The sequence below is a fragment of the Ictalurus furcatus genome, chromosome 15, assembly GCF_023375685.1.
Source record: "Ictalurus furcatus strain D&B chromosome 15, Billie_1.0, whole genome shotgun sequence".
NCBI classification, from domain to species: Eukaryota; Metazoa; Chordata; class Actinopteri; order Siluriformes; family Ictaluridae; genus Ictalurus; species Ictalurus furcatus.
In genome coordinates, this window is record NC_071269.1 from 22,898,075 (window position 1) to 22,921,430 (window position 23,356).

General features: G+C 39.6%; 1 protein-coding gene across 1 annotated transcript in view; it reads right to left on the reverse strand.

Moving 5' to 3' along the window:
* Positions 1 to 118: 118 nt before the first annotated feature.
* Positions 119 to 23,356, reverse strand: part of cpne9 (copine family member IX) — a 47,823-nt gene continuing 24,585 nt past the window's right edge. The window contains exons 8-21 of the mRNA XM_053643351.1: positions 14,768 to 14,831; positions 10,439 to 10,542; positions 10,140 to 10,244; positions 8,049 to 8,090; positions 6,994 to 7,069; positions 6,832 to 6,885; positions 6,680 to 6,741; positions 5,798 to 5,844; positions 5,490 to 5,671; positions 4,434 to 4,561; positions 3,166 to 3,268; positions 3,016 to 3,073; positions 1,645 to 1,718; positions 119 to 558 (exon numbers count right to left, since the gene is read on the reverse strand). Of these exons, the coding sequence (XP_053499326.1) occupies positions 376 to 558; positions 1,645 to 1,718; positions 3,016 to 3,073; positions 3,166 to 3,268; positions 4,434 to 4,561; positions 5,490 to 5,671; positions 5,798 to 5,844; positions 6,680 to 6,741; positions 6,832 to 6,885; positions 6,994 to 7,069; positions 8,049 to 8,090; positions 10,140 to 10,244; positions 10,439 to 10,542; positions 14,768 to 14,831 (1,282 nt within the window). The 3' untranslated portion in view covers positions 119 to 375. The remainder of the gene's footprint in view (positions 559 to 1,644; positions 1,719 to 3,015; positions 3,074 to 3,165; positions 3,269 to 4,433; positions 4,562 to 5,489; positions 5,672 to 5,797; positions 5,845 to 6,679; positions 6,742 to 6,831; positions 6,886 to 6,993; positions 7,070 to 8,048; positions 8,091 to 10,139; positions 10,245 to 10,438; positions 10,543 to 14,767; positions 14,832 to 23,356) is intronic.

Consider the following 23,356-nt stretch of genomic DNA (forward strand, 5'->3'; position numbering starts at 1 on the left):
GAGGGAAGGCTAAACACCTGAAGAAGGAAACAGAAATCAAATGAATAACCACTAGGTGCTGCACTACATGTTAAAGACATACCTGCAAGTGTGCATGTGTTAAACCGTCCATCGTAGACACACACTTACAGCACGTAGAGACTGTGGGAGAGCCATACAGAGATCGCCGTACGTACGTCCGTAAACGACGAGACGTTATTTCCAACCTGAGTAAGTGCAAACCGATGACGAACAAGGTGATCATTACCAACAAAGGGTGACGCAACCACATACAACTAGACTACAGTATAGAGTTAATATTTCAGTCAGGATTGGATGAATATAAAGGTATTATATCCAGCTAATCTGCAGTGTGAACAGGAGCGTGATCTGGAATCAGAGGTGTATGTGGATATGTGGTGTAGGAGAGTGGGACAGCGCAGGTCTGGGTTCGATGCCACGGCTCTTCATGAAAGACAGCAGCTGCTCCGGGATCTCAGCCAGTACATCCTTGGCCAGACGAGCCATGCTGAGCACCTGATTTCCCGAGCGGTCAATGTAGTCCCTGAATGGCACAAACTGAGACACACATACAGAACAATGATCTAAAACATATATATATATATATATATATATATATAGTGCCCTCCACTACTATTGGCACCCTTGGTAAATATGAGCAAAGAAGGTATATACGATATAGACACACGTCCTCTTACAGGTTGATTCATAACATTTCCAGTTGACTGGAACGTCTTAATTATTGCCCTGATGGTGGAAATGGGCATTTTCAATGCTTGTCCTATTTTCTTATAGACACTTCCCATTTTGTGAAGCTCAACAACCTTTTGCCGCACATCACAGCTATATTCCTTGGTCTTACCCGCTGTGATGAATGACTAAGGGAATTTGGCCTATGTGTTCCATCATATTTATACCCCTGTGAAACAGGAAGTCATGTTTGAACAATTTCCTGTTCCTAGTCACCCAGGTGTACTAAAAAATTTTAAAATATCAATGGGAATATATTTTTCTCATATGAATTCATGGGGTGCCAATAATTGTTACACACCTATATTCAACAAAGATTTATTTATTTTTGATAAACCTGTGTTGGCAATTGTTTGATATCCATGAGAGCAGAGTATTCTGATTGAACCACTCTCATTCGTGTCGCACTGCCACTTATCAGAACTTATCTATGTATTGATCTATGACCGTATATCAAAGTGCTTCAGATCAGATTAAAAGAAAGATCCGATTTTTGTGACCACACAGTCCTGAGAATAATCAGATCTTTGTCACATCAAGGCAGAAAATCAGATTTGTGTCACTACAACCAGGTAAGATGAACATAGCCAGTGTTAAAGGATAAATGTTGGTCCTGAAGCAATTGAGAATTTATATTTTTTCATACTGTATTTCAGGAAATGCTGCGTGTGCAACCATGACAAGCACAGCTAGAATGAAATTCCTCCTTGGATATTAACAACTGTAGCTGCTCAGAAATGACTGAAGTACAGTAATAAAAACTCTGTGCTGCATGCTCGTGTTCTTCCTGCTTCACTGGATCAAGCTATTGAATATTTAGCTAATTAGATAATAAGCTGTATCAGATGTAGGAGAGTATGGAAAAATGGGAAAAGCTGGTGTCGTGATGAGGACCTGAACAATGTCCCGTTCGGCGACGCGGCCCCGAGAGGACACCCGAATCTCGTCACCATCCAACTCCTCCATCGCTGGATAGAGAGAGACAGACGCACTTTTCTTCTCGTCAACAGACAAATGGCAAAAGGCTCCATACATGACAGAGAATGGACTTTGGATATCTACAGAAATATCTTACTTTTCCATATAATAGCTCGGATTTTTTAACCTAGTCAGGTTCCTGAGCAAGCAAAACACCGGACTGTGCGGCACAGTAGCGGCCTGTACCATGAAACTGGTTTAGGTAGCTAACCATGTAACTTTCAGTTTAGTTTGTGCCAACCCTGGGTTTTAGGTACCATGAAAGTGGCTCGGATTTTACCGGTGTTCATCGCCATAGTAACTCACGCTCCATGGCTAACCAGCTCCGGGACAGGTTAAGTTCTGGATAAGAGAACCCAAACCCAACTTGGACCAATCAGTGGGCAAAGTGACACAACTAATTCAAACTGTAAGAAGAAGAGCACATTGCAGAGACATTTCATTAAAACAGTTAACATTTATATTAAATGAAATGACATGAAATATGTCGGGGTTATAAGTTTTCGATGCGTTTATTTTCATTGTAAGCCTACAAAAGTAAACGTACGCATTTACACGATCCGCAGTGTTCCCGAGCTTTGGCGGCCGCAACGGTGTCTGTGTTTTTGCGGTTAGTGTAGATTTAAATTCCTCGTATTTCCGCAAAATATTTTCTTGCTTTTAAACCGGAAGTATGCACACCTGTTTTGTCGCCATGTTGAACGCTATTGGCTGTTCGGTGCCGACGTCACGCGTTTAAGTTCACGCGCTCGTGGACTAATCATAGTTTAAGGATCAAAGACAGAGTATGTTGAAATCCAGCATCATGGTACCAATAAAGCCTGATTGGATTGGTTTGGTTTGGTTTTGTCGACTCGAAGCTAATTATGAGCGGCTGTGGTTCAGGTGGTAGAGCGGGTTGTCCACTAATCGTAGACTTGGCGGTTCGATTCCCGGCCCACGTGACTCCACATACCGAAGTGTCCTTGGGCAAGTCACTGAACCCCAAGTTGCTCCCGATGGCAAGTTAGAGCCTTGCATGGCAGATCTGCTACCATTGGTGTGTGAGTATGTGTGTGAATGGATGAATGAGACACAGTGTAAAGCGCTTTTGGATAAAAGCGTTATATAAGTTCAGACTATTTACTATAATCCTGTAACCCTGAGCTTATTCAACTAGCTTCATGGTACAGGCCCCAGAGCTTTCACTTGCCTGCTTTGTATGTACACAAACATCCTTTTTCAAATGGTATTGTGTGTTTCCCTACGCTATCTTCTATACCAGAGCCTCGTGTCTTCCACACTCACCATCAAACTCGGCAGGCCCCACCCCAACAATGATGATTGACATGGGCAGGGAGGAAGCCTATAGGGAGAGAGAGAGAGAGAGAGAGGTCTCATTTTACTGAAAGAGCTCACATTTGGAAGCTGCAGTAAAGGATGATGGAAGAGACACACATTGACCACGGCCTCTTTAGTCTGCACCATGTCGGAGATGACTCCATCTGTGATCATGAGCAACACAAAGTACTGCGAGCCGTCCGTCACACCTGCTGCGGCCCTGTGAGAGGAAGAACAAGCCTTTACACCTGCGACTTCGACCACAAACACAGAAACGCGACATTTATTCATTGTCAGTATACCATGACGGACATTCAACATGACATTGATTGGAAAATGGCAGAGAATAGAAAAGCTATTCGGCAATTCCAGCAGTATGGATGTAAAATTTAAACTCACGCTGACTTGCAAGGAACAAGTTTAGCTTCTGTAGGACAGTCTGCATATCTTCTTGATTTCTTTCTAGCCTAGACTGTAGATTCATGCAAGTGTTTGGACTAATAGTTTTTCATAACAGTTTTTCAGTACATATGAATGTACTGAAGGTGTCCACAAACTTTTGGCCATATAGAATACAAGGGAGCAAACATAATCCTTAATACATAATACAAGACAGAATTTAAATAAATAAATAAATAAATAAACAAACACATCGTACATATAAAATGTTAATAAATATATATATAAAAAAAACAACACTAACATACAGTATTGAAAGCGAATAAACGCGATTTTAATAAAAGAGCTTGTGAGAAGTCAAGAAAGAGCCGAAAAGAACTAAACCCAGCCTTGTTCTGATGCCCTTGAACTATTCCACATCAATAACAATCTCTACATCTTTCTTCACTTAGGTGGAGCTCTGTGCTGCCACTCTGGTGCTGTTATTAAATGTAAACCGCTCAGGATCGATCAGTGGGGCCTCCTTAAGCCCCCTTGCAATCCTGCAGTCAGGCGAGTATCCGACAGTTTCAGGCTCTCTCGATTGGGGGATTTTCTCGCATCTGATAAAGCTGTGCACCAAAGATGATTCAAATTAAATACAGCGAAAGAACTAAAGCCTACAGCGCATCAGTCGCCATGTGCGGTTCTGATTAAGAGGATATATACTCTGGTGCACACCAGTCTGAAAAAGTTAACGGTGTATTGAGCGCATCTCCCTTTGGCTCTACCTCAGCCTTCTGGAAAGTAATAATAACACTGACAGCACGCTCAGTATTCAGACAGAGTTTCTGATGTACGCGAGTGTGGAGAGACGCTGGAGACTCCGGGCTGAGCTTATTAATCATACTAATGGAGAGGGATTGAGAGTTAGCAACAGATAGAGCGGACAATAAAGAGAGATAGGGAGACGAAGAGAGCGAGACGTAAGAGAGAATGTCGCTTACTCTGCCACCTGGCTGATGACGGGAGCGAAGTTCGTGGGTCCGTAGAGCTGCACTGTCCGCAGACATTCGTAATAAGCTTCCAGGACTCCCTCGATTCCCACACAATTAGCATTCTCGCAGTCCGAGTTCTACAGCCAGGGGGGAAAACTGCGTACACTTAACGTATACATTTTAAATGGACAAATTGACACAACTAAGAAAGGCGTCATGAAAGGAATATGCAAATACTTGTATATACAGTGCAACTCATTTAAAGGGAAGTGGTATGTTGTGTACTGCTGATGGTGTGAGCAGCCATGTTGATTTGGCATCGAGCGCTGAACTCTTGAGTTGAGGAGATCATCAGAAGTTTCTGAGTAGGAATTCTGAGTTATGGGGGCGTTTTTTTCTTTGATTTTTCCCAGTTCAAAGTCGGAATTTATGGACGTTAGGGGAAGTTATGACCTTTACTCGAATGCGGCATTGCTGTGATCACCCCATCCTGTTTTATTCCTCTTACAGCACAGAGATTTGTGGTATCATTCGCTATTTCGTTAAAAGGCTTCTGTGTACATTTTACGGCCTGGAAATTAGCTTTTCCCCCAGCTGGAAAAGTTAATTTTTTTCCCCCCTTGAAAACAACTTTAGGCTAATACATAGTTTCAGCAGAGAGTTGGGGTCAATTATGGGAAAGGTTGGAAAGGTTCAATTTGCAGAAGAAGGCTCTAAAAAAAATTACAAATATCTCCGTTAGCTAATGTTGATCCCATTTAGTTTTCCAAGTAAGCATATGATGACCAATGAATTATTCAACGAGTCATCAATAAACCACAAACTTAAAAAATAAACCACAGGCACATGATCAATAAATTCGAGTTCTGAAACTTTAGAAATGATGCTTTAATGTTATGAATTTATTTTTATTTTTTTTGCTGAATAATTGATAGCAGCAGGTGAATAAAATGCTTTAACGTATAAAACACCAACAGGTAAAGCACCAACGATGACCCCTAAGCAACAGATATCATCCTTGACGTGTTTGAATATTTAAAGCTGTAACTCTCAGGTGCAGCTCACCAGAGGAAAAGCATGTGAGACGTTTCCATCAGGAGGAATTTTAGCCCCGAACCCATAAGCAGGGAAGAGTTTGTCGCTGTCGTAATCTTGAATGATTTCACCAACTGCTTTTAACGCCATTGCGTAGGCATTCATCTGATACGGACTCATGTAGTGGAGAGATGTGGGCTGGGATGGGTTACCTGCAAAAAACACACACACACACAGACTTAGAAACTGTATGCTGCGATATATAGTAATCAAATCCGGAAGTTAGAAAAGATCCAGGAGGACAGATGATGGGACTAATACCAGAAACTGAAGCTCACCGTTGGAAGCAGTGAAGTCTATGGCTACTGTGAAGTTGAGCTGAGTCCTGTTTTAAAATGTAAAAAAAAGTTTTTGAAATGTTACCTCTGATTTATTTTTTTTAAATATTGGGCCTCATTCATCAATCTTTTATTGGTTTATGGTTGAAAGGTTGATTTTCTTCGTACTCGCAATGAAATGAACGATCAGGGTAAAGGCTGGAAGACAGAAGTGGAAGTTATTTTGACTCACGTCTATGCCAACAAAAATACTGAATAATAATAATAATAATAATAATAATAATAACAACAACAAGCAAGCACTAATTATGACTCTGTGCAGACAGACCGGCTTGTCCTCTGTGTATTTGTCCATTTTATTTGACTTCATTTATGGGTTTGTGTTTCTTTTTTTTTTCTTCAAATAATGGCAATAATATAAAACGACTGGTTTTCACATTATATTCCTGATGCTACTCTTAGTCCCTGACCTAGTGAACTAGCATGAGGATGTGTTTTTATATCGAGACTCCAAAGCGCTTGTATAAATCGCTCTGGATAAGGACGTCTGCTAAACGCTGTAAACGTAATAAAAAATAACCAACATAATCTCGACAGCATGTTCCAGATATAAAAGTGCAGCGATCCGTGCAAATGACATGATTTGAAGTCGAGGTTTACAATAGTTAGTCTTCTTCGGGAGCACGAGTGGGATACGAAACTTTTTCCGACGTTGCAGGATTTTTCACGGATACCAAATTCCTTATGTAAACGGGCATACGAACGAATTATGAATAAACCCGTTCACATTCAGCTTGATAAATGAGGCCCACTGTACAGAATAACGCAATCGCGTCAACATCTCTATTGTATTTAAGTTGTAACTCTGAACAAAGCTCTCACCCGCCCCTAATAAAGTCCACAAAAGTGTACTCTGATTCCACTTTGAAGGACAAAAGCGTTACCTGGAGAGAGAGTATGAAAGATTAGATAATAAGGGTAATTATGAAAATTAATTTGTAGGGGAGGACACTTTGACAGGCCATTCTACTTACTGTGCCAGAATTTATGTATTTCTTTTTCCTGCCTTTCTTTTTGGGGTTGAGGACCTGAAATTAGACATGGCAAAAGCTAAAAAAAAAATTGGCTCATGACTGCAAGGATATATCCTTACAATCAGTATGTTCTTTCTTGCTCAAAAGGTAAATGAATCTCACCTCGTAAACATTAAACTGGCTCTGGCCTCGAGACAGCTCCCTGTAGCTGGTGGTAAACTCGCCAATAAAATCGTGACTAAAGAACAAAACTCACATCAATCAAATAAATATAATTAAATAAGGGATAAATCGCCACTCGAAGACTGTGCAGTAATCTGCTGGTGAGCATGTGTTCTTTAAGTAGGAGCAGCATCCCTGTCATGTTTCTGGAACATCGATGCTTATAACCGATCAGTATGAGCTCCGGTTTGATATCTCCTACCTCCAGTAGGAGGACTGGCTACGATAAATTGCCGAACATCTGTCTAAGATACCTAGTGCTCCAGGGATAAGCTCTGGATCCAGTGCGACCCTGACCAGGATAAAAAGATTACTGAAAATGAATATTGATATTATGCACCCACTGTAGACTACTCCAAGTTTATATATATATATATATATATATATATATATATATATATATATATATATATATATATATATATAAAAAGCAAAAAATTCCATCTAAGCATGTGTTAACTTCATATCCTGTCAGCAGTGCTAGCTTTCCTACAAAAAGCGAGGGCCATTCAGGGGACTTAAAATTTGGAACAAAAAAAACTGCTGCCTCTAAACCACACCATTTTGTAGAGCAGTAAAACATCCCGTTGCCCCACAGTTCACATCATAAAACACATTCATTCATTTAATTAAAGGCTTTTAGGACTTTGTATTTTATTTATCGGTGTTGCCTTCTGATGTAGGTGATGCAAAGCCTTATCAGAACTAATGTTACAGAGCTAAGCGTGTGGTCAATATTTCAATATTCAACAAATAAACAATTTTACAAACTAACGTGAAGAACTACACACTACAGTTGGGCAGTTTGGAAATGGACTGGTGAATGTGGAGAAAACTTTCACGCGACTCCGGAGCAGGAAGTGTAGGAGGAGCCACACACTGATCACATCAGGTGGGAATGAGAGTGGTTGAAAGAAATGTTCCACGAGCAACGAAGTGATGTTGAAACAACAACATGATCAAACTCGACTAAAGGTCAGTGAAAGATACAGTACCTTCCATCCCGGTCCCAGTCGTAGACATCGACTTTAACTGTTCTGGAATTAAAAAAAAACAAAAAACAACAACAACAAGTATGAATAAATTTAACCTGAGAAATGAGATTCTAACTTCACATCCTTGGACTTTGCAATAACGATCGATTTGAGGACGGACGCAATGAGATGCCAATAAAAAACCCATCATCTTTGTAAAACCGTCTTCCCTTCAGAACGATGCTGTTTAGTAATACCACTACGATCAACATTGTAATTCCATTCCTATTTCTATTCCTATACGTTTACGTTCATATTTGCCTTACATGTGTTCTTCGTGCTAAACCAGCAAGCTACTAACAGGCAGTACACTGGAGTTTTCCACATTCAGAAATATCTTGGGTTCAATTTATAGGCATGATAAGAATACAGATACAATAAATAATGGATAATCCACAGCTAGGTGTGCATTACATGATTTTAATGCACAACATGGAGGCACAGAGTGCATTAAAATCGTGTAATGCACGCCTAGCCATGGATTATCCCATTTATACCGTTTTCACTTAAAGCTGTCGTTGATGTTTGCGGTGCGAAATCTGACCGAAAGGATAAAAATAACAGTTCATTTTTGTTAGTTATCTTATTTATGGGTCGTCCATCCATCCATTTTCTGTACCACTTATCTTATGCAGGGTCTATCCCAGGGGACTTGGGGCACTAGGTGGGGTACACCCTGGACAGGGTGCCAACCCATTGCAGGGCACAATCACACACTACGGACAATTTTGAAATGCCAATCGACGCATCGGGGAGGAAACCGAGGGAAACCCCCGTGTGAGACCATGTGAACTCCACACACAGAGGGTGGAGGTGGGAATCGAACCCCCAACCCTGGAAGTTGCGGGGCAAACGTGCTAACCACTAAGTCACCGTTCCCCCAATAAGCAGAGATCATACATAGAGATAAAGTAGTGTGATATAAAGTACTGTGCAAAAGCCTTAGGCACATGCAAAGAACTGCTGTAGAGCAAACGTGCCTTCAAAAATAATGAATAAAATGTTTCTCTATAAAAATAAAAAATAAAAAAACAGTATAAACGGAGTAAACAGTAATAAATGGAACAAAGTAAATATTTGGTGTCGTGACCCTTTGCTTAAAAAAAAAAAAAATTTGTCGTCTCGGGTACAATTAGTGCAGTTCTATAAGGAAATGAGCTTCATATCTTTGCAGCAAAACCCAGCAGTCTTCACTGTTGTTGTTTTTTTTCTTCGGAAAAGTGTCTCTTACATAATACGCTGCTTTCTTTACTGACATACAAACGTTTTTCGGTAACAATTTAATTTTGGGCTGGAAAAGTAATGTTGAGAAATCTAAAATGTTTTTGTACTCATTTGTAAGGCGCTTTGGATAAAAGCGTCTGCTAAGTGAATAAATGTAAATGTACTGATAATGTAGAAGTCAGAAAATAAAAATCTATAACACAGTTTGTACTACAAAACAAATCTACTTTTGCACAGCACTGTGTGTGTGTGTATATATATATATATATATATATATATATATATATATATATATATATATATATATATAACACAGAAAGGGTTCACACTACCTTCTAGGAGGAGCTCCGATATTTGATTATCATTATTTTTTATTATTATTTTGTTTTTACAATTCAATCACTTCTATACAATATACATGCAGTAGACCCTTACACATATTGTGATCTTCTGCAAACTTTGCGGGATGAAAGAGGAGCGATTTTATTTTATTCTAGCGAAAGGTCAGTGTGAGCAGGAGGCTGGGCCTGAAGGCGTCACTCACTGCTGGCGTTACACTCAGTGCTGCAGAGACACAGCGGTCAGGCTCCAACACATGCTCAGTGTGGCTGCATTTGCCTCGCACAGCTCCACCACGAGCAGACAACATTTTCAAGCTCGCCACGGTACAGAATATCTCGGGCTACCACTTCAGCAAGAGGGCTGAGTGGGTGAGAATATAAATCACCATGCAGTAGACAGCAACAAGAACATAAAGTAAAGGTGATGTGTGTGTGTGTGTGTGTGTGTGTGTGTGTGTGTATGGAATGCATTGCCCACTCTCCTCACCTGTCATAATCTCCGTTACACAGAGCACGTACAGGGATGGTGAAGGGCTGCCACACGGGATTCAGAGTATTTTTGATCACCTCTGTTTTATGGCAGATGGTGAACCTATAACCAAGCACCATGGCGAGTCAAATAAACAGTTCACACAACTGCAAGAGACATATTATTTAAGATAAAACTGATATAATGAGCACTTATCATCTTGTCTGTATGCAACAAATAATCAGGCCATGCTGGATCGATCTATACTGGTCATTTTAGCAAAACAGCATCCATCTAAGCTGGTAGCTCTTGCTTACGTGCCATCCTCGTTGCTGCGGTAGAACACCAGAAAAGGGTCCGATTTCCCAAAGAAATCTTTCTTATCCAGCTTGTTGGCACAGAGCTGCATGGTGGCAATATCCTGTTCGAAAGTACATACAGTAAAGCCCTGTAGTTTGTTACATTTAAAGGATCCAATTTACACAACTGACAGTAGGTAAAGACACGCTTGGTGTTTGCTTCGCATTTGCTTTTTTAGTTTCTCCACTGGAGCTATGAGGCACAATTCAAAAGTATATTATCATCCACACCCGTTCCTCACCTCCTGTCTTCCATTAAATGATACCAAATTGCAGTCCAAAAAGTGATTCTGGATTTCCAACATCACTGGAGCAGTAGTACACTTCATTTTTATAAAGAGAGCTAACGACAGGGTCCTTGAAACACGACAGATGGGGACAGTCGACACTGCACCAGTCGTATGTACACTATATGGCCAAAGGTTTGTGGACACCTGACCATCGCAGCCATATGTGGTTCTTCCCCAAACTGTCTTCCCCAAAACACAATTGTCTAGAATGTCTTTGTATACTGTAGTTTTACTGGAACTAACAGCTCGAGTCCAAACCTGTTCCAGCATGACAATACCCCTGTGCACAAAGCAAGCTCCCTGAAGACATGGTGTGTCAAGGTTGTTGTGGAAGAACTCAAGTGTCCTGTACAGAGCCCAACTCAACCCCGTCTGACTACTTTTGGGATGAACTGGAAGGCTACTTCTTCGCTCAACATCGGTGCCTCTCTAATTCTCTAGATTACAAATGATCACAAATAAACATAGCCACATTCCAAAATCTAGTGGAAAGCCTCCCCAGAAGAGAGGAGGTTATTATAACAGGACTACGTCTGGAATGGTATGTTCAACAAGCACATATGAGTGTGATGGTCAGACGTCCACATACTTTTGGCTACACAGTAAACAATACAATTCACTTAAAAATGTGACAAAACAGTCAGAGAGAAATATTTGTGTTGACATTTTTTTTTTGTGTGTCTAAAATGCTTTAGAAACACATCTGTCCTTTGATATAATCATTGACTCAATATTTTTACACGGACAGCAGTAATCTAATTATCGACCATATTCTGAATAAGACAATATTATAAGACAATAAGGTGTTTACATGAGTCTCTTTTAGAATATTCCTTTCGTGTTCCCGTTTTACATGTTTTAGAACATAGAGCGATTAACAGCACACGTCATTACGTCACCGAGCCACGCCGTACGACGTTCCCTCCAGAATTTCACGTATCGACATACAGTTCGTCTTCGTTATGGAACCGTATACAGTTCTGGGCGTTTCATTTTTAATTTTACGAAAGCTTCAAGTGCAGTTAATTATTTCTCATGCTATACGTGCTAATAGACGACTGCTTGAAGCCGTGGGCTGCGTCCCAAACCACGTACTTACCTACTTTATAGTATATAGAGATACATGCATCTCGGCTACTATATAGCAGGTAAGTACGCGGTTTGGGACGCAGCCGTGCTCTCTTGTTTTCCGTCAAGCGGTTGAGCGCTGCCGTGTGTACGTGTCGTGTCGCAAAATGCGGTGAAAACTCCCACACGACGTTAATAGTGTGATTAAGGTGTGTACATGTCTGTAACGCACGTCGATGATGCGACTAAAACAGGAATACTCCACATGTCTCGATTCCATTTGTGTTTACTTCGAGTATGACTTTAGTCGGGTTAAGGTCCTCAATAATCGCTGTTTACATGCCAGTTTCTTAATCAGAGTATCGTCTTATTCTGGTTAATATTAAATTATTATTGTCCATGTAAACGTACTGACTGTGGACATGTATATTCTTAGTGAAGACACGCCTGTACGATTTCTTTTTTTTTTTTTTTACTACTACACTAAAGAAACTGTGGCATGAATGAATAAAATTTGTCATCATTATGAAGCAAAAAATAAACATTGTAAACTGACTCACAACATTAAGCAGATAATCGAATAGCTGCCTACACACAATATTATGTTAAACTCATAATAGCCTCAAGTTTTTGGACTTTCAGGGCCCACAATAATGCAGATATGTTCTGGGCTGAAATTGAGTTTGACACTTGGTGAAGTTTTATTCATGTTTATAAATGACAGTAAGTCACGCTGTGTCCTAAAGCGCATCAGCAGATCTGTCTGACATCACTGAGGAAATGGAAGTAGTTTAAATCATATGTGTACAAAAATTTTTTTTAGTTGAGGCAGACATCTTTTTCTTGTTAGATGCATTACTCTCTTAGCCCCAGAAGCAATTTCAGACACCAAACAGGTCTTTGCTGAATCGCTATATTTTGGGGCAAAGGGAAAAAGTGTGTAAATTCAAATGTTCACAGATCTGTTTCTTTATTAACCTTTAATAACCAATGCTGAGACTGAGGTTCTGGATGCAGCTTAAGCTTAGTGATAGAGAGAAAAAAATATTCACTTACCACTGACAGTTTACTGTATAAACACTGGCTTTAACTGCTATTTAATAAACCAAGCCCTCTTTGTTTGAGATAAGCAAACTGAACAGCTTTTCTGCAAACCCTAAAACATCTTCCATAGTAATAACTTCTTTTTTTTTTTTATGTTTAAAAACGTCACTCATGGACCAGGTTTGAAAAAGGCAACATGAAACCTGGACAGAGACAGAACGGGCAATGCCTCGGAGAAGACAGTCTCATGGTAGAGAAGAATAGCAAGTTCTTCATACATACGAATGGTCTGTTATTCTGCCTGCATACGGTGATGGGTTGATCCCAGGGACAAGCAATGTCAAAGAGGAGAGGACAAATGTGTAACGGCTTTAACTGGCACCTAGTGCAGACGTGGCGTCAGGGGAATACTCTCCACACTCTCATACTGATGAGGTATCGCTAGGAATTTTGGTCTCGTACACAGTCAACTCCAGAACTGTCGAGACCTTTCATAGGAAAGGAACGGAAATACATATATAAACATGAATAAAACATGGAATAAGTTTGATTTTTGGTTAGTAAAACACTGGTTTCAAAATCATCATTACCCTCACAATGAATATGGCTGTTAATAAGTATGTCACAGGTCCTGAACAAATCTTACTCTTCATAAAATCCTGATTCACAACTCCATATATGTTAACGCTGAAATACTAATTACCATATCTGAGTGACCAATGGTTTAAAAATGCTGTTAATTAACAGATAAAAGGTGCTGCGCATTCACAGGGCAACACACACATTCCCCCAAATAGCTTCCATAGCGTTATTATTGCAGTTATTATCAAAGATGGGAACTGCAACAACATCCATATAGGCAGGATTTTTCCTGCCATATTCTTGTTCTATGACCATTTTCACTGGAGGAGCAGGAGCAGGAGCAGGCATGACAATTAATAATCAGGTTGCCAGATTAAAATACTTGTTTAAAAATACTGAGCGGCTACCAAGATACTGTTATATAGCAAATAATCGGAATTAAAACCCAATACATTTCTGGAAAATGGCACAGTGTAAGTGCAGTGTGTCTATGATGTACAGAGCCATTTCTATTGCAAGATATAGTACAAAGATTGGGAGAAAGAAAGCAGGATTATGGTGTGGATAAGGTCTGTACATCAGAAATAGATGTAAAATACTTGTTTCCCTACACAAGGCTGAGGCTGAGTCTCCCTTTTCCAATGCCCACATGTTTGGTCTTTTTGAGATGGAGTTGGGCTGGGAATTTTGCTGAAACCTGTCAGCTCTGCTTAATGATATTACCGCGAACACGGCTGAACAGAGGTACGTCTAAAAATAAAAAAAAAAACCCACTCAGTATATGCTGCTAGACTGTATGCTGTTGATTCTCAATTACCTATCACAGAGTTAGGCTCAGAAAAATTCTCTTGATAGTCGCCTATAGCATTCCCCTAATTGGTGCCAAAATTTCTGGAGTGGACCGTACATGAATTTCTTCACAACGGCTACAGAGATGTAAGAGGGAGTGTCACTTCAAATGATTCAGACAGTGGTGTTATTTGAAACGGTATGTGAAAAGTGCTAGGTGAAAAATGGACCTCCCGCTGGTTAGTGCAGCTGTCAGTATTGATCGGACAAGGTAATCGTGACAGAGTGCACTTACACTGACAAATGCATTTGTTAGAGTTCAAACGGGAAATGCGATGCTTCTGTATGTGAGGACGATGGTCTCGGTGTAATTTGCACTTTCACTTCCTACCCTGCTTGCTGTAAATGACTTCCTTGTCCACTGAGACTTCCAAACATATATGATAAAACATTGTGTTTGTAATGGCATGACATGATATGTGTGTATGTGTGTGTGTGTGTATAAAACACTGACCCTGCAATTGCTGAGCTCCTCTGCTGTAAATACGATGTTCCCGCATTTCTTGCCTGGGATACCCCTGGAGGAGAGAAAAGAAAGCAAATGTAATTTTTCTTAGAAAAGAGTGAGCATAATTCAATGTCAAGAGTTTAATACAGCCCTTGGGACGACGAGGTAGTGTAGGCATGTATAACTCTGTAGTGGGTGGAAAAAAAGATCGACTTTTCTACAAGCAGTGTTTTGTGTTGGAAGAATTCAGTTATTTGCAGTACAAGATGACAGATTCTGTCAGAAATATTAGACCTTTTTCTTCAGTAGAGGAGATAGAGATAAAAAAAAGCATAACGGAAAGAAGACAGCAGAAATGGAGGGATTAGGTGGTAAGAATAGGGGGGTAATGGTGAAAAGGAAAAATGAGGAAAAGGAGGTCATGATGGAAAAAAAGAATAGTGCAGAAGAAGAAGAGGTCTCAGTAGAACCTGCAGTGGGTAATGTAAAATAAACTCAAATTATAGCAAAAAAAAAATAATTTTATACCACAGCACTGCTGAATTCTCGGATCTGATTAGTAATGCTGCCTGAAAAGCACAGGTTTAATGTACTTGTCTTATAATACTATGTTTATTTAGCATTTTTAGGATGAGTATCCAGGGGCAGTGTTTTGTAGGAGTCAGAGGTTGAGGTGTAACTTTATGTGAAGCTCATCAGAACAGAGGAGAGCGGTAACAAGACAAGATGCATTGGGGGGAAAAAAAGATAGGCTGGTGACGGAACACCTCTTTACAGCTGTATAAAGAAAGGGACAACAGGAACTAACTCGCGTTGCAATCCACAACGTTAAATGTAAATATAAATGGTCCTGAAGTACGTGCCGTTCTTTGATAAATTAAAAATCCTTTGGGAAATTGTATGTGATATTAGGGGGTGTGGTGGTGGGGGGGGATGAGTGGTCAAGAGTCAGCTGTGGACGGAGAGGAAGCGGGTCGAAGCGGTAGGTAACGCGTGGTGATTCTCACCTGTGCCATATTATCTGAAGCTTACTTATGTGTGTCTTTTCGTGCCTTTAGGGGCTCCCGTAATGAGAGAGAGAGAGAGAGAGATCTGAGCAGAAAATAAAATAGCTGAAAAGTAAAATAAGGAGCCCCTTTTGAGTGGCTCCAAGCCTGCCTCCTTTCTCCTCTTTCCCGACCCAACCCAGGAAAGCGTCACGGGGGATAAAACAATTTGGTAGTGCTGTTGTTGGAAAATAATTAACATTTGCGGTGGTACCAGTAACTCGATTTAGGATATGTCTGTAAACTACAGACACGTGATGCATTATGCACTTCAGTCTTTAATCTCTATCTATTTACCTTTACAGTATATAAAAAATTGCAGCAACATACTACACACGCTCATACACACATTCATACACAGCGTTCACAGCCCACTAACAGGCAGCAATCCAGCTTGACGCGATAAGATGTCAAATATGTTGATGATTTTGAAAGGCATCCCTCAGACAGACCCCCCCTGCCCACCCCTTCCTTCATCTGCCCCCTCCTGGGGTGAATGTCAGACACCAACATGCAGGTAGGATGGATGCAGTAAGTCAAGGCAGCCAGGCAAGTGATTAGACACAGCGTACTGAACTAGTGATTAACAGCAAGGTTTTGAATTTAGCATTTAAGGAAAGAGGACAAAAATTACTCTCAAGTAAGGCAACAATCCAAAACACACTGCTAACACAAAAAGCACTTCATCAGGGGGAACATGCAAGGCTTTAGACTGGCCAAGTCAATCAGTAGACCTAAACCCAATTGAGCAGCATTTGGTGATGTCAGTGGATTGCAGGCTGTTTGCAGGTATTGCAAGCATTCCTATACTTTTGCTCACCTAATATATATATATATAGAGAGAGAGAGAGAGAGAGAGAGAGAGAGAGTGAGAGTATATCACCCCACCAGTGACAAGGAAAAGTACGGTTTGGTACCTTTATTTCTAAGAGGATTAGTGTACATCATAACACTTTACACTAATCCTAACATTAAGCACTAATTTAATTTAACAGAAGATTCTGAACCAACCCTCTTTCCCTGCACTAAACTGGCCTTTAAATGGAAAGCCATTTAAATGTCAAGCACATTATTCCATATATAGCCTATTATTTGAATTAATTAAGTCATTTTTATTACTGTTTTACATTTAAACATTACATTTAAAGCCATAACTAATGATTCAATTCGAAACTGCATCACAGTGGAACAGCCGAAGCAACAAACTATAACAATAACAAAAAAAAAAAAAAGAATGTTCACCTGATTTAATATTATGATAAAATATTCAGCTGTTATTGTGGTTTAGAATCGAATCATCCCAGCACTATATTGTCCAACACAGGAACTGTAATTTGGACTAATACAAGTCAGCATAAGCAGTGTAAGCACACGTCTAAGGTGTTACAGGAGTTCGGGGAAGAAAACGACGAGCAAGGAAGCTGAAGTTCTCTCGTTACCTTCAGTGCCGAATATATAACACTACTGGACAGAGCTGGTTTCCTGTCATGACATATATGGCGTATACTGATGCAAGTTGTCTTCAAGTCAGGATGAGTTATGGGATGTCCTACGGAAGCCACGTCACGAGCACCGCCTTTACGTTCAATTAAAAGTGAAGGTAGAGAATTCAAACAACACAAATGACCTACTAACGTACAGTATTAATACATACAAAATATGAATATTGTACTACAGCGGTGTTGAGTTCACGGATTCGATTAGTCCGTAGAGTCATTGATTCGTTATCCAGACCAGCAGCTCTGACAGTAGTGTCAGCTGTAATTCACATCACAGGTTTTTATTAATACACTCGTCCTAGCAGATTACTGTTTCTATAGTAACTGTTCTTTTACAGGAACTTTTATGGTGGACGCTCCACATAATCTAAACCCAAGAAAAATGCTTAATAGTTGATATGGTGAAGTTTTCTGTAAGGAGCCATTTATTCACCGTTCTTGGAAGGGGGCAGCGCTTCGTGACGGTTACTAGGTTTTCCTCTACGGGAAAGTCTTCAGGACCGAGGAGACAGGACAAGCTGTGTATTATTTATTCAGTTAGTTCGTTTTTGGTCTTTTTAACTTTAAGAGAGGGGAAAAAAGAGAAGTGGTGAAAGGAACAACAGTTTATAGCTGCTATAATACAAGTGATAACAGGAACTGATATAATCCGTGGAAAATCCACAACATTAAATTTAACTTTAAGTGGATAAAATCTATGATGTCATTCTTTAATAATAATTCTTTTTTAAATGTAACTGGCAAATTGCTGTATTATAAGAGGAATATCTTACTTTGTGTTTAGAATTGTACTTGATTATTCAAACTGAGGATTCCTGTCAGAGAACTAGGTGTATCCAGTGTATCATGTGTTATCTACATTCCAGAAACATCCAGTACAACACTACTACTACTACTACTACTACTACTAATACTACTAACTACTACTACTATCCATCCATTTTCTGTACCGCTTATCTTACACACGCTCGTGGGGGAGCCTGGAGCCTACTGATTCAGAATGCAGCAGCACGCCTCGTCTTCAACCAGTGCAAGAGAACCCGTGTCACACCCCCCTTCATCTCCCTCCACTGGCTTCCTGTAGCCGCCCGTATCAATTTCAAGGCCTTGATGCTCACGTACAAGACCTTGTCTGGAACAGCACCCTCCTACCTCAACTCTCTCCTTGAGGCTTACGTTCCCTCACGCAATCTGTGATCGGTTAATAACCTGCGCTTAGTAGTACCTACTCAGCGTGGTTCAAGGTCCCTTTCAAGAACCTTCAAACTAACTGTCCCTCAGTGGTGGAATGAACTTCCAACCTCAATCCGGACCGGAGAATCTCTCACCATCTTCAAAAAACAGCTAAAGACCCACCTCTTCCGTGAGCACGTAACTAACCCCGAAAACACCAACCCTACATTATTAAAAAAATAATATTAAATTATGGATCTTACACCTCTACTCTGCGCACTTTGCTTCTCTAGAACTCAATTATAGATCTTGTACGGTAGCACTACTTGTACTGTTCTCTGCTTGATGTATCGCTTTGCTTGTATTTTCTCATTTGTAAGTCACTTTGGATAAAAGCGTCTGCTAAAAAATGAATAAATGTAAATGTATCCCAAGGGACTCAGGGCACAAGGCGTAGGACACCCTGGATGGGGTGCCAACCCATCGCAGGGCACAATCACACACACACACACCAATTCACACACTATGGACAATTTAGAGATGTCAATCAGCCTACAGTGCATGTCTTTGGACTGGGGGAGGAAACCGGAGTACTCTGAGGGTATGGGGAGAATATGTAAACTCTGCAAAATCGAACCCCCAACCCCAGGGGTGCGAGGCAAACGTGGTAACCACAGAGCCAACGTACCCGCCTAGTCCTACTAATACTACTACTACTAATAATAATTATTATTATTTTATTTTTAAAAAATTGTATTAATATTATTATTTATTTTTAATTATTATACCTATAACACAAAGGCCTTTCGAAATCTATGGTATGAGCTGTGGCACTCATCCAGCAGAAACTTGCATCAATCCCATTACCACAAGGTCGGAGGATCAAATGTCTGTGTGGTAAACAAAGACAGATTTTAGAGATGACTCAGTGGGTTCTGATTCACTGGCTCATCTCCAAGCCAGAGAAAAATAAGCCCCTATTCATTTCCACTTGGCGAAAACATGAGACAAGGACAAATTAAAATGCTTTTCTGAATGCCACACTAAAGAAAGGTCACTGTCTTTCTGAACTCACTACAGCACAACTGACACTAAAATCAGCTTTTACACAAATATTTATACGCACATGTTTTCCAAACTGTTCAAAGTACAATCTATAAAATGTTCCCATAATATGCCTTTACGGTTCGACAAATCCTCTCGGTCAGTCTGTAAATGGAAGAAAAAAAAAAAAGCTTCCCTATGGGGACAAACTGATTCTGTTTCTAAATATTCTATTTTTACTAAAAAGTTCACTGCCCATTTTATTAAACGCACCTATCACAGGTCACTTAGGCATTCAGTTATCGACTGTAGCACATCTGCTGCTGTTATTCACACACCCCCCACCATCACTGACTAACATCTGGTTATTGGTGGTCCTACAGTGTCCTACTGTATGATAGATGTATCCGATAAAAATGCCTACCGGGTGCAAAGTAGGTGTAACTAAAAAACTGATAGCGCGCACACTGAAAACTGTGTGTATCTGACATGAATGGAGTAGAAACAGCTTGAGCCAGATACATTAGTGAATCCCGAATGTCTCTCCCTGGCACACTAATCACACATGTGCTAACTTTTTTTTTCCCTTTAAAAAAATTAATAAATAAATAAATAATTCCTAATTAGGGCTTTCAGGAATGCAAAGGGGGAAAAAATTAAAATAAGACACAGATAAGAGTCTCCCAAGCGCATTTAGAATTCAATTAGCAGCACTTTAAAATGTTCAAAGACAAAACGACTCGATCTGTTGCGATGTTTCCTCACGCATGTTTTCTGAAAGGAACACAGAGCTGTAATTTACGAGCCGTTCTGCCTTGTATTCTGTGGGATCTGAATGTTCTTTTGCTCTTTGCAAAAATATATAAATAAAAATAAACAATCAATGTTATGATGATGCTATGGCATTAGCTAGCTTGCCAAAGTCATTGCAGGAAACATATAATTCAAGCATGAGCTACTTTTGGTTCAGGCTGTAAATCAAACAAAATGATCTCAACATTGCGAACAGGAACCACATCCTAAAAAATTTTTCTGTGTTTGTATCAGAATAAAACGTGTTTACGGTTTAAATCAATACAATGCAATTATGTATTGCAAAGATACATCTAATGAAACATATAATGATTTTGATTTGATTTGATTGTGATAGCACACTAAATGGCCAAACTTTCAGATAGCGATTTATCAAAGTAATGTTATTTAATGGAATTATAAAAAAGCATATGTATGTATCACACGTCCATATGGATTTAGGACCTATGAAATGCTATGAATGCAAAGTCACAGGCACTGTACCTCCTTTAAAAGCTGAGAAATATAATTTTGCCAGTGGGAATCAGGTCATTTTTAAAAAGCCAATCAACATAACCAGTAAAAAATACAAATCTATGCAGGAAACAATTCATATTTTAACATGAATCATAAAATCATCTAATATAATGTCTTTATAGGGCATACATAATATTTCGTTTTAGGAAATAAACTTTACAACCATGTACTATTCAATATGGAGAGGTTAAACATGACAAAGTTCTACTGGAAAACGGAACACTGAAAGCACTGCAAACGTTGAGACTTTGGGGCCATGGTCATCTTGAAAATGTCTCTTATTGGTTTATCCTGATTTTCAAGACTTAACACATGGTCTACCTTGCTCTCAATGAGATCTATTTGTCTTCGTTCGGGGAAACAACGGCACTGGAGCTCAGGTGAATTAATGAGTCAGTGACTGAAACAACCGAGCAAGCAATTGTTCACTTACATTTAGCTCCTTACGATATAAGAACAGAGCTGTAACATCACCAGATGTAGGCACACACTCTCTTTTATTAAAGCTGGCCTTATGGTGGGGTGCAGAATTATATCAGAAAATAAACATGTGCCTCAAGACTGCACTGTAGCTCTGGAGTTCAGGAGGATGAATCCGAGATCCTTAATTAAAGACAAGCATGAACAAGTAACGCTTTAAACATCGTAATACATTCTCGCCAAATTACGCACCACTAAACTCAAACATGTATCCCCTCTCCCCCTTTTCAGTGCCCAGAATTTCTGTATAAAACTGATTCGGGGAACATTATGAGCTCGGATATTTAGTTAGTTAGTACGAGCTCATTAAATAGGCTCCAAAAATTTGGAGCAGTGATGCTGATGGAAACTTTCAGCCAGAGAAACAGTGTGTTAAGTTAGAATGCTAATGATGAACAAAATGGTGTAGATTGTTATGGGTAGCATTATACTTTGGCAAGGTCTATCTGAGAAGATAATGATGCAAAACGAGACGGATAATGAAATCCCTATCGTCACGAAGCAAATGCTACTGATATTAGGCTATGTGTCTAGGATAGAAAGACATGGGGGGAAAGTTCGAATGAAATATTCAAATATATTCATAAATGTTGGATTTTTAAAAAAAAATAAGGATGATTATTAAGCTTGATTAAAATAGTAAATATTATTCAATTGTAAATATTATTTAAATATCCTTCTAAAAATACTGAGAGAGAGAGAGAGAGAGAGAGAGAGAAATACTGAGCAAGAGAGAAAGATCAATTTTGAGAGAGAGAGAAAGAGAAAGAGAAAAATACACAGCGAGAATGATATCCTGAATCATGCTGTGAGACATGACAGCAGGTGATAACAGAATGTGGCCAATTAGTCTGTAAAATGCTGACAATTTCAAGAGAACATAATGGCAATCAAGCCTAAGTGACTTCTGACTTGCTTACACAGTACATGAGTCATTATTATACCTTATTATATCTCTTGGAAATATACAAAGTTTTTCTTTCCAGCAGAAAATAAATAAATTAATAAAAAAATCCCGAGATATGTATAAGCGCAGTGTTGCTTCAGACGGCCATTTATAGAAAATTTTTTTTAATAATAAAATGACTAATGCAAGCTATAAAATGCTAAAGACTGTAAAGTTTTATAAACAAGAAGAGTAGGAAATATCAGTCAACCTGAGATGTCATGAAGGTGTGTAGTTTTGAACAATTTTACTGCAAAGCCTTGGGGTGCGTTTTGGCAGTGAAGTGATCTCAGAAGGGAGGTCATGCGAAAGACCTTTGGGAGAGTATGAACCAGATGAGGAGCCACAATTTCAGTGTTCTGTAGAGGTCACATGGGAAAGGAAATGAAAGAACAGAGCTGCAGTAGTCCAATCGAGAAATACACTAGAGTTTGTATAAATATTTCAGTGGACTCTCTAGTCAGGAAAGATTGTATTCTTTAGATGTTGTGAAGCTGAAATGTACAGGATGTGAAGGTTGAGCAGAATCTCAGATCACACGCTGGTGGCTCGGTGGCTTTAACTGGATGGACCGTAAGGGTGTCCGCTGTCGTCAATGCAAGATCCAGCGTAGTGAAATCCTTAAAACAATTCCAATTCGTCAAGCATAGTTTCAGGTGGAGAGCCTTCATCCAGAAGGATGTCAGAATGGCAATTTGATATCTTCGGATTAGTCTAGCAATAAAGTCTGGTACATTTCATCAATAAACATCTTCAAGAACTACCCATTTCACTAAAAGAGGAACTTAGACTGATACGTCAGATGACCAGCTACACAGCTTTTCAATCCAGTGACTGGATCTTGCTCCAAAAAGCGCATGGTGTCATAGTGTGTCGTTCCAAATTTGTCCGTACACATGTACAATGGATATAAAAAGTCTACACACCCCTGTACAAATGACATGTTGTGAAGTTAAAAAAAAAAAATGAAACCAAGATGAATCATGTCAGAACTTTTTACACCCTCAATGGGAATTTACAACATATCAAAATTACCTGAAAAACAATCGGAAACTTTTTTAGGGAAACAAGCAAAAAA